Source organism: Lipotes vexillifer, unplaced genomic scaffold, assembly GCF_000442215.2.
Source record: "Lipotes vexillifer unplaced genomic scaffold, Lipotes_vexillifer_v1.1 scaffold663, whole genome shotgun sequence".
NCBI lineage: Eukaryota > Metazoa > Chordata > Mammalia > Artiodactyla > Lipotidae > Lipotes > Lipotes vexillifer.
In genome coordinates this window covers 755397-771520 of record NW_006788963.1, presented here as the reverse complement: position 1 = coordinate 771520, position 16124 = coordinate 755397, and the positions used below count along the sequence as shown (strand labels likewise).

General features: G+C 37.1%; 1 protein-coding gene across 1 annotated transcript in view; it reads left to right on the top strand.

The window, feature by feature from the left end:
• ANKIB1 (ankyrin repeat and IBR domain containing 1) overlaps window positions 1-16124 on the top strand; it is a 150317-nt gene that overhangs the window by 69847 nt on the left and 64346 nt on the right. Inside the window, exon 3 of the mRNA XM_007461891.1 lies at window positions 11571-11871. Within this exon, the coding sequence (XP_007461953.1) occupies window positions 11571-11871 (301 nt within the window). The remainder of the gene's footprint in view (window positions 1-11570; window positions 11872-16124) is intronic.

Here is a 16124-nt window from a genome sequence, read left to right as displayed (position 1 = left end):
TGTTTGTTCTCTATGTCTGTGTCTCTATTTCTGCTTTGTATATAAGATTGTCTAAACCAATTTTTTCAGATTCCACATATATGCTTTAGTATACGATATTTGTTTTTCTCTTTCTGACTTACTTCACTCTGTATGAGTCTCTAGGTCCATCCATGTCTCTACAAATGACCCAGTTTCGTTCCTTTTTATGGCTGGGTAATATTCCATTGTGTATATGTACCACATTTTCTTTATTCATTCCTCTGTTGATGAACATTTAGGTTGCTTCCATGTCCTGGCTATTGTAAATAGTGCTGCAATGAACATTGGGGGTACATGTGTCTATGCCCAGTAATGGGATTGCTGGGTTATATGGTAGTTCTGTTTTTAGTTTTTTTAAGGAATCTCCCTACTGTTCTCCATAGTGGCTGATTCAATTTACATTCCCATCAACAGTGCAAGAGCCTTCCCTTTTCTCCACAACCTCTCCAGCATTTATTGTTTGTGGATTTTTTGATGATGGCCATTCTGACCAGTGTGAGATGATACCTCATTGTGGTTTTGATTTGCATTGCTCAAATAATCAGTGATGCTGAGCATCTTTTCTTGTGTTTTTTGGCCATCTGTATGTCTTCTTTGGAGAAATGTCTATTTAGGTCTTCCTTTTTTTGATTGGGTTTGTTTTTTTGATATTGAGCTGCATGAGCTGTTTGTATATTTGGAGATTAATGCTTTGTCAGTTGCTTTGTTTGCAAATATATTCTCCCATTCTGAGGGTTGTCTTTTCATGTTGTTTATGCTTTCCTTTGCTGTGCAAAGCTTTTTAAGTTTAATTAGGTCCCATTTCTTTATTTTTGTTTTTAATCTCATTATTCTAGGCGGTGGATCAAAAAAGATCTTGATGCAATTTATGTCAAAGAGTGTTCCGCCTATGTTTTCCTCTAAGAGTTCTATAGTGTCTGGCCTTTCATTTATGTCTTTAATCCATTTTGAGTTTATTTTTGTGTATGGTGTTAGGGAGTGTTCTAATTTCATTCTTTTACATGTAGCTGTCCAGTTTTCCCAGCACCACTTATTGAAAAGGCTGTCTTCACTCCATTGTATATACTGGCCTTCTTTGTCATAGATTAAGTGACCATAGGTGCGTGGGTTTATCTCTGGGCTTTCTATCCTGAACCATTGATCTATATTTCTGTTTTTGTGCCAGCACCATACTGTCTTGGTTATTGTAGCTTTGTAGTATAGTCTGAAGTCAGGGAGTCTGATTCCTCCAGCTCCATTTCTTTTCCTCAAGATTGCTTTTGCTATTCGAGGTCTTTTGTGTTTCTGTGGAAATTGTAAAATTTCTTGTTCTTTTCTATGAAAAATTCCATTGGTAATTTGATGGGGATTGCACTGAATCTGTAGATTGCTTTGGGTGTATTGTCATTTTCACAATATTGATTCTTCCAATCCAAGAACATGATATATCTCTCCATCTGTTTGTGTCATCTTTGATTTCTTTCATCATTATCTTACAGTTTTCTGTGTACAGGTCTTCTGCCTCCTTAAGTAGGTTTATTCCTAGGTATTTTATTCTTTTTGTTGCAATGGTAAATGGGATTGTTTCCTTAATTTCTCTTTCTGATCTTTCATTGTTAGTATATAGGAATACAAGAGATTTTTGTGTATTAATTTTGTATCCTGCAACTTTACTAAATTCATTAATTAGCTCTAGTAGTTTTCTGGTGGCATCTCCAGGATTTTCTATGTATAGTATCATGTCATCTGCAAACAGTGACAGTTTTACTACTTCTTTGCCAATTTGGATTCCTTTTATTACTTTTTCTTCTCTGATTGCTGTGACTAGGACTTCCAATACTATGTTGAATAATAGTGAAGAGAGTGGGCACTCTTGTCTTGTTCCTGATTTTAGAGGAAATGCTTTCAGTTTTTTACCATCGACAGTAATGTTTGCTGTGGGTTTGTCATATATAGCCATTATTATGTTGAGATAGGTTCCCTCTATGCCCACTTTCTGGAGAATTTTTATCATAAGTGGATATTGAATTTTCTCGAAAGCCTTTTCTGCATCTATTGAGATGATCGTATGATTTTTATTCTTCATTTTGTTAATATGGTGTATCACATTGATTGATTTGTATATATTGAAGAATCCTTGCCTCCCTGGTATAAATCCCGCTTGATCATGGTGTATGATTTTTTTAATGCGTTGCTGGATTCAGTTTGCTAGTATCTTGTTGAGGATTTTTGCATCTATGTTCATCAGTGATATTGGCCTGTAATTTTCTTTTTTTGTGATATCTTTGTCTGCTGTTGGTATCAGGGTGATGGTGGCCTCATAGAATGAGTTTGGGCACGTTCCATCCTGTGCAGTTTTTTGGAAGAGTTTGAGAAGGATACGTGTTAGCTCTTCTCTAAATATTTGATAGAGTTCACCTGTGAAGCCATCTGGCTGTGGACTTCTGTTTGTTGGAAGATTTTTAATCACATTTTCAATTTCAGTATTTGTGATTGGTCTGTTCATATTTTCTCTTTCTTCCTGGTTCAGTCTTGGAAGGTTGTAGTTTTTTAAGAATTTGTCCATTTCTTCCAGGTTGTCCATTTTATTGGCATATAGTTGCTTGTAGTAGTCTTTTTTGATCCTTTGTATTTCTGCGGTGTCAGTTGTAACTTCTCCTTTTTCAGTTTTAATTCTATTGATTTGAGTCTTCTCCCTTTTTTTCTTGATGAGTCTGGCTAATGGTTTATCAATTTTGTTTATCTTCTCAAAGAACCAGCTTTTAGTTTTATTGACCTTTGCTATCGTTTCTTTCATTTTTTCTTCATTTATTTCTGATCTGATTTTTATGATTTCTTTTCTTCAACTAACTCTGGGGTTTTTTTGTTCTTCTTGCCCTAATTGCTTTAGGTGTAAGGTTAGCTTATTTATTTGAGATGTTTCTTGTTTCTTGAGGTAGGATTGTATTGCTATAAACTTCCCTCTTAGAATTGCTTTTGCTGCGTCCCATAGGTTTTGGGTCGTTATGTTTTCATTGTCATTTGTCTCTAGGTATTTTTTTATTCCCTCTTTGATTTCTTCGATGATCTCTTGGCTCTTTAGTAGCATATTGTTTAGCCTCCATGTATTTGTGTTTTTTACAGTTTTTTCCAGTAATTCTTTTCTAATCTCGTAGTGTTGTGGTTGAAAAAGATGCTTGATATGGTTTCAATTTTCTTAAATTTACCAAGGCTTGATTTGTGACCCAAGATGTGATCTACCCTGCGGAATGTTTTCTGTGCACTTGAGAAGAAAGTGAATTCTTCTACTTTTGGATAGAATGTCCTATAAATATCAGTTAAGTCTATCTGGTCCAATGTGTCATTAAGGCTTGTGTTTCCTTATTAATTTTCTGTCTGGATGATCTACCCATTGGTGTAAGTGGAGTGTTAAAATCCCCCACTATTTTTGTGTTACTGTTGATTTCCCTTTTTATGCCCGTTAGGGTTTTCCTGATGTATTGAGGTGCTCCTGTGTTGGGTGCATAAATATTTACAATTGCTATATCTTCTTGGACTGTTCCCATAATCATTATGTAGTGTCCTTCCTTATCTCTTGTTAGTCTTTATTTTAAAGTCTATTTTGTCTGATATGAGTATTGTTACTCCATCTTTCTTTTGATTTCCATTTGCATGGAATATGTTTTTCTGTCCCCCCACTTTCAGCCTGTATGTGCCCCTAGGTCTGCAGTGGATCTGCTGTAGACAACATATATGTGGGTCTTGTTTTTGTATCCATTTATCCAGTCAATGTCTTTTGATTGGAGCATTTAATCCATTTACATTAAGGTAATTATCGATATGTATGTTTCTATTACCATTTTCTTAATTGTTTTGGGCTTGTTTTTGTAGGTCTTTTTCTTCTCTTGAGTTTCCTACCTCGAGAAGTTCTTTTAGCATTTGTTGCAAAGCTGGTCTGGTGGTCATGAATTCTCTTAGCTTTTGCTTGTCTGTAAAGCTTTTGATCTCCATCATCTCTGAATGAGAACCTTGTTGGGTAGAGTAATCTTGGTTGTAGGTTTTTCCCTTTCATCACTTCAAATATATCCTGCCACCCCCTTCTTGCCTGCAGAGTTTTTGCTGAAAGATCAGCTGATAACCTTATGGAGATTCCCTTGTATGTTATTTGTTGCTTTTCCTTTGCTGCTTTTAATATTTTTTCTTTGTATTTAATTTTTGTTAGCTTGGTTAATCGTGTCTCGTCTTGTTTCTCCTTGGGTTTATCCTGTCCGGGACTCTCTGCGCTTCATGGACTTGATTGACTATTTCCTTCCCCATGTTAGGGAAGTTTTCCACTATAATCTCTTCACATATTTTCTCAGACCCTTTCTCTTTCTCTTCTTCTTCTGGGACCCCTATAATTGAAATGTTGGTGCATTTAATGTTGTCCCAGAGGTCCCTGTGACTGTCTTCAGTTCTTTTCATTCTTTTTTGTTTATTTTGCTCTGCAGTAGTTATTTCCACTATTTTATCTTCCAGGTCACTTATCCTTTCTTCCACCTCAGTTGTTCTGCTGTTGATTCCTTCTAGTGTATTTTAAATTTCGTTTATTGTGTTGTTCATCACTGTTCATTTGTTCTTTAGTTCTTCTAGGTCCTTGTTAAATATTTCTTGTATTTTCTCCATTCTGTTTTCAAGATTTTGGATCATCATTTCTACCATTACTCTGAATTCTTTTTCAGGTAGATTGCCTATTACCTCTTCATTCATTTTGTTGTGTGTTTTTATCTTGCTTTTTTGTCTACAACATTTTTGTCTTTGTCAACATTTTTGTCTTCTCATTTTTTTCTAACTTACTGTGTTTTGTCTCCTTTTATCAGGCTGCAGGGTTGTAGTTCCTCTTGCTTCTGGTGTCTGCCCCCAGTGGGCGAGGTTGGTCCAGTGGCTTGTGTAGGCTTCCTGGTGGTGGGGACTGTGTTCTGGTGGGTGTAGCTAGATCTTGTCCCTCTGTTGGGCAGGGCCATGTCAAGTGGTGTGTTTTGGGGTGTCTGTGGGCTTAATACGACTTTAGACACCTGTCTCTGGTGTTTTCTTTCTTCTTGTTTGGAGATCAGTGGCTCATAATTTCTTAATTAAAGCCTTTAATATCCTATACTAGAATCAGAAATTACCTTATTGCTCTCCTTTCCTAAGAATAAGCAACTCTCATTTCTTTAATCTGTGTATCTTTTGTTTTTCAAAATTTATTTAGGTAGTATAGAGAAAATGACAAATCATGATTATTTTAAATGATTAGTTGATTTTGGAATTAAATTACTCTTCTTAACACTAAGTCATGTAGAATAAGGATAAATAGCATTTACGCGTCATCATTAAGTAAAATACCAACTCTGTTTTAACTATTTGTGTTTTAGATAGCTTCAGTTGCTTAACTTTGCTTAAACTTTCTAACAGATTGATGGCCATTATTTTCTCATGCTGCCTCATGTAATCTGGCATACCTGCCTGCTAGCTTCAGTATAGACCCTGGCTGAGCTTGCCTAGATTCCTGACACATGACATATATGGGTATGCAAAGGAATATACCTAGCCAGAGACAAAATACTTTAGTTCCCATAAAGTAAATTACCCATTTGCAGTAAGGCCTTATTTTATCCCCATTTCCTTTAGCTTTATGGTACCTGCAACAGCAGGCATAACTTTCCCCTCTTCTCAGGCAGAATAATACAGTAAAAGAAGGGTAGTGTACAGTTTAGGAGCTAGTTTGCCTCTGTATCTCTCTGAACCTAGTTTACATTATACCATATCACAGTGCTTCTTTCATGGGAAACTAAATTCATATTCATAAATAGTTACTTCTTAATGTAGCAAAAAGACTGTTTAGACTTTGGAGTCAGCATGTTCTAGTTTGGATATACAGTTCATTTAGTTGTAGCTTCTTAGGAAAGTCATGTATAAAATGGGGAATTAGAGTGCTTATTCCTTAGATTTTACAGGATAACTTCTTGTGCTTCCTTGGAAATAATAGGGGCCTGTCTTTTGGTATAAATAAAATATAAAATCTTTATTAGAGCATGTCTTTATCAAAGCATATGTTAATACTAAACTTTGAGAATTAAAATAGAGTTTCCAGTTATTGATATCTATTTTTTTGACTCATGTTTCAGGAGTTATTAAATTCTTTTAAATGGTTCAATGCAGTTCTCCTCTCCTAACCTCCCTTCTATGCAAACACTATAAGGGCAGGGAGTTAATCTGTTGTCTTAACAATATGCCTAACTTCTAAAATAGTAACTGGCAAACAACGACTACTCAAAAATAATGTTGCATGGAAGAAAAGTTTTAAAAGCAACTGAAAGTGTATGTGTATGTTAAATGACGGGGAGGATAAGAGTGTTATGGCAAGAAACTGAGGCCATAAGAGAGAAGACTGTTATTTTGGGGGGAGCTCAATTGAATATGAGATAATGATGAAATATGCAAGAGAAATTTGACTCTGAGAAGTTAGAATATGGTCTAAAGGTCACGTTAGAGAGGGTGAAAGAGCATTAAGAATTATCACAGAAGTGATAGTAGAAGCCCTTTGAGAAAAACCATGATTCTGCTACCACTGTCTATCATCTGGGTTCTGATAAAAGTTTACAGCTTACAAAGTGTATTCATAGAAACCATTGAAAGATAAGTGACTCTAAGAGTAGATGTACTCTCTGAAACGAGGGAATTTGTATGGAGAAGTAAATAGATTCAGGAAGTGAATTTGCTTCCAGTAAGGGGATAGGAAAGTGAAGCCATCTTCATGGGTAAAAGATTGTACTGAAAAAAATTAAGAGGTCTGTTAAAAAGATGTGTAGTAGGGCTTCCCTGGTGGTGCAGTGGTTGAGAGCCCGCCTGCCAATGCAGGAACACGGGTTCGTGCCCCGGTCCGGGACGATCCCACATGCCGCGCAGCGGCTGCACCCGTGAGCCATGGCCACAGAGCCTGCGCGTCCGGAGTCTGTGCTCCGCAACTGGAGAGGCCACAGCAGTGAGAGGCCCGTGTGCCACAAAAAAAAAAAAAAAAAAGATGTGTAGTTATGGAAACCGAGGTGATACAGAGGTTAGGATATAAATGAATTATTAGCAGTTTCAGATTAAAAACAAGAATTGAGGACAGTGGTAAGAATTTAGCTCTTAGGAAATTCTTAGTGATGTCAAAGAGTGCAATTTTAGTACAGTGATCAGAATAGGGTCATACTGAAGTGGAGATTAAATGTAGAAGAAATATAGGTAGCAGATATAAACTGACTGTTTGATAATTAACAGTGAAAGAATCTAGAAAAATAGATGGCTTCTAGATGGGTTATTAGGGACAAATGAAGGGGATTTTTTTTTTCCAGGTTAATGTTTTCCTTATTCCATCTTCCTGCCAATTATCTCCTGTCCTTGTTCCAGAATTAACCTTATATGCAAGTAGTAAAATATACTTCATAATTACTGGCATAGTTATAGAAAGGAGCCTATCTTTAAACTTACATATCAATTATAAATTTATAGTTCTGTTTATTCATTCATGTAAATTAAAGAAGACTCTACTTTTTAAATTAAACAGATAATAAAAAAAGTAGTAATATGAATCAATAAAATTAGAATATCCAGCTTTACAGTTTTAGTACAAAATATTTATGCAGGTATGGTACTATGTCTAATAAATTTGAGAATCTTTCCTGAATAAATATGTATAAAGAAGCTATTTTAATACTTTAACTTCAGAATAATAACCTTTGTTTGGTTTGATTAATCAGAGTCTGGCAGATTGGGTATAAGAACATTTGCAAAATTATCACACTATCTCTTCCCTCTATTGGGGAGGATCTAGAATTGTTTAACGAGAGAGAGATTGAAAGAGAAAGAGCGCTTTCTCCATATCAACTGACATCCTTCCAACTTGTATTAAATTCCGTGCTGATAATTCCTTGTATTAAATTCCATGGTTTGTTTCTCTCCTGAACAAACTAAAAGAGAAAATAAATGATATATTGGAAATAGGGATAGGAAAGGCTAAATAAATGTGGTTGTACAGAATCTTATAGACTCTGAATTAATTTTAATAATTTATTTCTAAATTAAATTTTTAAGAGTATGAAATCTTTTTTATTCTTAATAATGCCTGTTGGAAGAAGTTTTAATCTTGAACACATTTTTAGAGTATTGTTTAGATTTTGGTTATTCATTATAATCCACTATAATTCAACCATTATAAATACAGGGAGATATCATTGAGAATATTATCATCAGTTGTTGACTTAGGGAAAATATATTTTTCCTTTTTTTTTCTTTTAAACTATGAAGCAACATTATGGTTATATAAATAAATAAAACTACTCACATTCCTGTCTCCCTTAAACAACTGTTAGAATTATTCCGTGTTCCCTTCTAGTTTTAGCTATAAGTGTTCATAGATAAACTTTTCAATGACTTTATAATTTTCTATTGTATAGAAAGACCATAATTTATGTTTCCCATTTTTCCTATAACCAGACATTTAAGTTACTACAGATTTTTCTATTCAGAATAACAGTATATTGAATGTCATTGTTCCTATAGATTTTTATTCTTTATTTCCTTTAGGATAAATTCCAGGAGTAGGTTTACTTGGTCAAAGACTATCAACTATATATTACTTGGTTATATATATTATATATATTAGGTATGTATTTATGTTGATTATATATATATTATATGTTAGCTATTATGTAACTTGTGTAAGATCATATAGCTAAAAAGTGACAACTGGGATTAGAGTCTGGCAGTCTGTACTAGATACCATGTTCTTTACCACTCGGCTACACTGCTGGCTTGAGAGATCTACAATTCTATCTTAAGATATTCCCAATAAAAGTAATATTCATTCAGTTCATCTATAAAATTATAGCAAGAGTCTGCTCTGTGTCTGACACTGTACTGGGGATTCAAGAAAGAACAGGATATAGACCCTGCCATAGAAGGCTGTAAACCAAGTGGGAGAAGGGAAAAGATATGTAAGAAAGTAACTATGATACAATGTAATGAATTATATAATTAGGATATTATAGGAAGACAAAGAAGGGAATGACCAAATGCCACTGGAGGAGGCAGCCTAGTGTAAAGAGGCTTCTAAGTAGGGCTGGGTTTGTTTAGATGGCTAGGTCAGGTCTTGGGGAACCAAATAGCAGAGCAAGCAATGAAGAGCCTACAAATGTATTGCAGGGGTCAGAAGGCCATAAAGGCTATGTAGGACTGTAGAGAAAATATGCACAGTTAGGGTTTTCTGAGCAAATTTTATTAGAACTTGGGACCTGGGCTTAAAAGACAAGCCTTGGAAGTTAAACTTTGACTGAGTAGAGATTGAGAACTCCAGAGAGGTTTACCTCTCAGGCAATACGTGTTTACATGTGAATAAGGTGTGGATGAGACCTAAGACCATTGAGACATTCCCTAAGTTGTAAGACTCAGAGATGCTAGTCTTATCTTCTGCCCAGAAACATATTTTACATTCCAAACCATAAGAACCCGGGATCTTCCCTAGGACAATTTGTTCACACTCAGGGATAGGTTCCCTGCCTCTGACACCCCCCCACCCGCTTCTCTCCCCACCACCCCCATCTCCAGAGGGGAGGAGGTTTGCTATACAAGCCTTCCAGTCTTATTTTTGCAGCTAATTGCTTTATTAACTTCCTATTGTTGCTGTAACAAATTACCACAAACTTGGTGACTTAACACAAATTTACTATCTTAAAGCTCTGGAGATCAGAAGTCTCAAATGGTTTCACTGGATTAAACTCAAGGTTTTGGCAGAACTGTATTCCTTCTGCAGGCTCCTGGGTAGAATCCCTTACCTTACCGTTTCCAGTTTCCAAAAGCTGCCTGCACTTCTTGGCCTGTGACCCCTTCTACCATTTTTAAAGACAGAAGCATAGCATCTTCGAATATCTCTCTGATTCTCACCCTCCTGTCTTTCTCTTCTAAGGACTCAAGATTACATTGGGCCCACCTGGATAATCTAGGATAATTTCCCAATGTCAAGAACCTTAACTTAATCTTATCTTCGAAGTCCCTTTTACCATGTAAGGTAACATATTCACAGGTTCCAGGGATTAGGACATAAACCTCTTTGGGGTGGGGACATTAGTCTGCCTGTCACATTCGCCCACAGTGCAGACCCCAGTACATGTATTGTACTATGATGTCTGATCTGGCTTGGATTGCATTACCCCAGTGGTAAGAGTTGGGTTATGAGCAACTGGCATGGTTATTATAAGTAATAATATTTCATTTGTTTCTGCTTCAGAGACTTCATGTCTTACTTTCAGGCTAGTTTTGAAGGGCTATATTGCTAAGCTGTGTAGAATCTTGAATTATAAAAGCAGGAAATATCCAGAGTGGTTCTAAAAGTTGTCTGGGACCTTCTACTACTTTGGGACAACTTACTCAGCCTTTTTCTGATAAGAGCGTTCCACCTTGGCTAACTCATTCAAATTGAAAAGCCCATCCTAGTTCCTTTTTGGTCAGGGTTTTTGTTTTTTCTTGTTCTAAGCTGAAACTAACCTAAAAACAATTCAGATGAATCTAGGATTTAAGAATTTGACTCTGCTTCCTTCCCATTGCTCTTCTGCACTTGGACATAGGAATGCAAATGATACCAGCCCTCCGCAGTAAATGTGATTCATCTTCAAATATGGGACTGTGTGCCCATTTCATAGTGTATTTGTGTTTTTTTAGTACAGGCTGACTGTATTTTAGTAGGTTTTATCCAACCCATTTTCCAGTATCCTATTATGGCCACTGAACTGGCTCATATATTAATCCATTGACCCTAGCTCAAGGATGTAGTGGGTGCTAGGCACGGATGCTAGGCACAACTCTCAGATCTGGGTTTGGCAGTAGCTAAGGCAGCTCACCTAGACCTATCATTGGTAAGGGCTGCCACCTTGGAATTAGATCTTTTTCTCCCAGAACTAACCATAGCTTACTCCCCTCAAAAAGTATTACACCGTGTAATATGTGCCTTATTCTTTCAAAGGCTAGCCAAAGACTTAGGTAGAGAAATTTTTCCTAGATTTAACATTTAACGTTCCCACTAGCTCCCAGACTTATGCATTGCTTGCTTCGCTTATATTGTCACCATCCTTATTAAGTAAATATGTACTCAAGAAAAAAAATAGAGCAGAGCAATAAAGAAAAAAATTGGTGTGGTATGTTTAATAATGTACCTAAGGCATTTATGTTAATTGACATATTAGTCTGTAAGTGGCCCTTTCGGTTCCTTTCCTTCTCCCTCCCCTTCCTTTTATCTTCCTTGTTTCTTAACTTCTCTTTCATTTTCCTTTTCCTTACCTTTCTTTTTTCTTCCTATGCCTTTTTCTCTTTAATTAGCAAATACTGTAAAGATATTCAACTTTGGTTTTTTGGTATTATTATTCTAGAATGGAGTTTTTTATAACTAAGAATTAGTCATTCAACGTATTTTGAAACAGTGCTTCAATAGAAATTGGATTAGCAGCTTAGAAGCAGAGGTTACCTTTTAAATGTATCTTCTGTGTACTATTTCAAGGTAGGAAAAAACTGATTTTCATCCTTTTCCTTTACCATTTTAGGACCTTTCTTTTTGGTAGAGATGGAAATCCAAATAAACGGAATGTGCACAATGAAACATCTATGCATTTGTTATGTATGGGCCCTCAAATTATGATATCGGAAGGAGCCCTTCATCCTCGCTTAGCACGCCCTGCGGAAGATGATTTTAGAAGAGCAGACTGTCTGCAGATGATTTTAAGATGGAAAGGAGCAAAACTTGACCAAGGCGAATATGAGAGAGCAGCTGTTGATGCCATTGATAACAAAAAGAACACACCTCTGCACTATGCTGCTGCCTCAGGGATGAAAACCTGTGTAGAGGTAAAACTTTGGTGGTGTTTTTTTTTTAATATTCTGCATGGTAAAATCTGTGTCTTGGTAATGTGTAATAATCAGTTTTGTTTTACTTATCTTAACAGTTAATTTAGCTAGTCATTTCTGTCCCTTTTGTGGTTCTAAAAGAATCAGGAGCCCTTGTTTTAGGGAAAACAAACCCATAAACATTCATCCTTGGAAATAAAATGGAATTAGGAGCAATTGAAAATTTGCTAACATTCCTGAAGATAACAGTCATCATACAAAGTCTATCATATTGAGAGTAATAGTTTTAGTAGAGATATGTTCTACATTTTTTGCTTATTTTTAGAAGCCAATTTATAAAATTTATACATATGGCAAATCTTGACAAGTGGGACCTTTAGCTATATATAGAATTGATCAGTTCCCTAAGCAACTGGTAAATATTAATGAATACATTTATTGGGGTCTTTTAAAAACATATATATATTAAAATGTGCTTTTTTTTATGTGTAGTCTGCATTAAAGTGCCTGAATACTATATTGTAATTGAGTTTTTCCATATATGTTTTTCATATATATATAAATATCTAACAGCAGGCTTAGATAAAATCAACCATATAGGGTAGGATCTTAACTAAGCTAAGAAATCATTACTCTTTGTACTGTCATCACTACTCTACATACAGAAGAACAGGTTTCTCTCAGCTATGTAGAGGTCAGTCCATACATAATTCTTAGAAGTTCTTTTGTATAGATGTATTTAAGTTTCAGTGGGGAGAATTATAGATTGAATCACAGAGTATCCACTTACCAAAAATGTAGGACTTTATTGGAAAATCAGTGATCCAGATTAAATATATATTAATCAGATTAAAATACATATCTGAAAATTTAGTATTTCCTTAATGTTATTCATCTGTATAAACTTTATACTTCTAAATTGATAAATATACCAAAAAACATGAAGGTCCTTCATTTTCTTACTCATGTTAAAAGGTTATGGCCATTTAGGGACTTCCCTGGTGGCACAGTGGTTAAGAATCGTCCTGCCAATGCAGGGAACACGGGTTCAATCTCTGCTCCAGGAAGATCCCACATGCTGCAGAGCAGCTATAAGCCCATGTGCCACAACTACTGAGCCTGCACTCTAGAGCCTGCAAGCCACAACTACTGAGCCCACACACCAAAACTACTGAGGCCCGCACACCCTAGAGCCTGCGTGCTACAACTGCTGAAGCCCACGCACCCTAGAGCCTGCATGCTGCAACTACTGAAGCCCGCGAGCTCTAGGGCCCGCGTGCAACAACTGCTGAGCCCATGTGCTGCAACTACTGAAGCCCGTGCAACTAGAGCCTGTGCTCCGCAACAAGAGAAGCCACTGCAGTGAGAAGCCCACGCACTGCAACAAAGAGTAGCCCCCACTCGCTACAACTAGAGAAAGCCAGCGTGCAGCGAAGAAGACCCACTGCAGCCAAAAATAAATTAAAAAAAAAAAAAAGGTTATGGCCATTTATATGATTTCTTTAGCGTATCTGAAGTGTCAGTTATTTTCACTTCTAGAACCTTTCTGATCTTATGTTGTGTTTATTGCTGTTGTTTGTGATACTTATTAATCTTTTAGAATCTTTGTCATTTCATCTCTTGGGTTTGTGTCACCTTTGCCCACTAGTTAATTAGTGACAGTCATTAACTTGAAACTAATTTCAAGCTTTGCTTTCTAACTTTGATTCACGGTGTGGTGGAAGGATGTTCTAGGATTTTGCGGGAGGGAGGCTATGGGCAGAATTCCTGAAGGCTTTTTACACAATTCTTTTTGTATATTGTTCTATGCCCACCTCTTATGAAAGAATCACTGCCTATAGTGATTCATCATTGTTGACGGGACTGCATCATATTTCTCAAGTGAGTTAGAGTAGAAAATATCTTATTCTTGATAGTAATAGTAATGCTCTTAAACTGCTGCTTTAATATATTGCTTCCAAAAATTCTCTATAAGCATTGCTTTAGTAGTTCATTTTGAAGTATGTTTGCAATGACATGTTATTAAATTATTTTTAAAAATTGAATGTGGTGTTTTTACCAACATTGTTTTTTGCTCAGTGAAGGAAATTAGTACCAGGTTTATTCTGAACTGACAGGCCTGATGATTTGCTTGGTGTGAATGTATGTGTAAGTTTTAACTGTTTGATCTGTCAGCAAATCACTTTATACAAACCACACCATTTAATGACTGTTCTCATTTTTTTGTGTTCAGAAGAGCTCTTTGACTTAATGTAAAACACCTCAAATAGAGCCCTATAAATACCTTCATTGCATTTATTCTAGTTGTCATCAACAGATTTTAGCACATCATTTTACCCATATAAAGCTATCTTAAATCTCTTATATATACTTGACTGTATACCCAGCCTTAGGTCTTAAATGACTTTTGATAATGTTTACTGTTAATTAAACCAGAAGAGTTTCACAGGGAGTGTACATTAATTTCCAGAGGCCTTATGTTTTCTAGTTCTAGTGAGTAAAACACATTGAAATACATAACCTACTATATAACTGTACTTCTTAGAGAATTAGTCCTCAGGTGTCTTAGTGACCTTAGTATAAGGTCTTCTAACATTCACTGTGCTCATTGGTACCAAGCATGATATAAAGGGTTTGGGTTGAGTAAAAGACTATTATCAGACATTCACTAATTTTTTTCATTAAGCTAATCTATCATAGTATGGTATATAGGGCACTGGTTTCTAGTCTTGGTCCTCACAGAGACTGTCTGTAAGACCTTGAGCGAATCACTCAACTTCTTTGAGATTATCAGTCTCAACCATCCAATAGGAAGCTATCACAGTTATCTCAAAAGACCCCTTTTAGTGCTAATTTTCTCTTAATCTGTGATTGCAATAAAATATATCCCATTTTCAGTGTCTAGCCTTTGAGGTTAAATTGATTATTTTACTCCATGGTTAAGGCCAAGCTATTTTTTTTTAACTCTTGAGGACATATCTATGGAAATACGTCTTTTCTAGTTGTTGATGTTTTTCTCTCTGTGTGTTTATTTAAGGACAGAGCTGATAAAGTCAACAGCAGACAATTTCATATGTGCATTTAAACACATACTTTCCTATGGCTCGTTATTTTTAACCATATAAATGAAATGTTTAAAAACTTCCCCTTCTCTCTGTAATAATTGTGTTCCATAGTCAGCTAAAGGGACACACACATACACACACAGAACATAACATAAAAGTATCTTTTTTTAAAAATTTATTTATTTAATTTATTTTTGGCTGCATTGGGTCTTCGTTTCTGCAGGCGGGCTTTCTTTAGTTGCGGTGAGTGGGGGACACCCTCCATCGCTGCACGCTGTGTGGGGGGGCCTGGGACCCTTGCTGCGGTGGCCTCTCCCTCTTCAGAGCATGGGCTCTAGGCGCACAGGCTTCAGTAGTTGTGGCTCGCCAGCTCTAGAGCACAGGCTCAGCAGCCGCAGTACATGGGCCTAGCCGCTCCCTGGCATGTGGGATCTTCCCAGACCAGGGATTTCTGAGGTCCAGCTCTGTGCAGGCGAAAGGTCCCACGGGGGTCCTGTTTTCTGCTTCCTAGTCTGGGAGAAGAGAGTGTCTGGATCTCTTCAGAGAAATACAGGAAGTTCGGCAGCCACAGGAGGACAGGGTAGAGGGAAGACTGAATCTAAACGCCTCCCTCCTTTTTCTCTTGTGCTGCTGGCTGCTGCCTCATGCTTTTTCCTCTCTTTCTATGCCAGAAAAGGGATGCACCCTGGACTGGTTGTGGTGTGTGTGTGTGTGTGTGTGTGTGTGTGTGTGTGTGTCTGGTGTGTGTGACTGGTTGTGGTGTGTGTGTGTGTGTGTGTGTGTGTGTGTGTGTCTGGTGTGTGTGACTGGTTGTGGTGTGGGTGTGTGTGTGTGTGTGTGTGTGTGTGTGTGTCCCCAGAGGCTGGAACCACAGTTTCTCTGATGAACCCTGGAGGTGGCTCTGTTCCTGATTGGTGGTTGCCATGGAGACCCACCTAAGCCTCTTTCACCTGAGCTGTATTATCTGAAGAGGGCGCCTCTCTCACCTGACAGTCACCTGAGAAGACCAGGGGGTGAGAGCGAGCCTGTGTCCAGATGGCATTCTCTGCCCTGTTCTCCCCCAGCGGGCACTTGGGGTGGCACAAACTGGGGGAGCCAGACCATGCTCGCTGCACCCTCTGTAGAGCCCTAGGTGGACCTGCTCAGGGCAGATGTTTCCAGCTACTTGGTGAATGGTTCCTGGCCAGA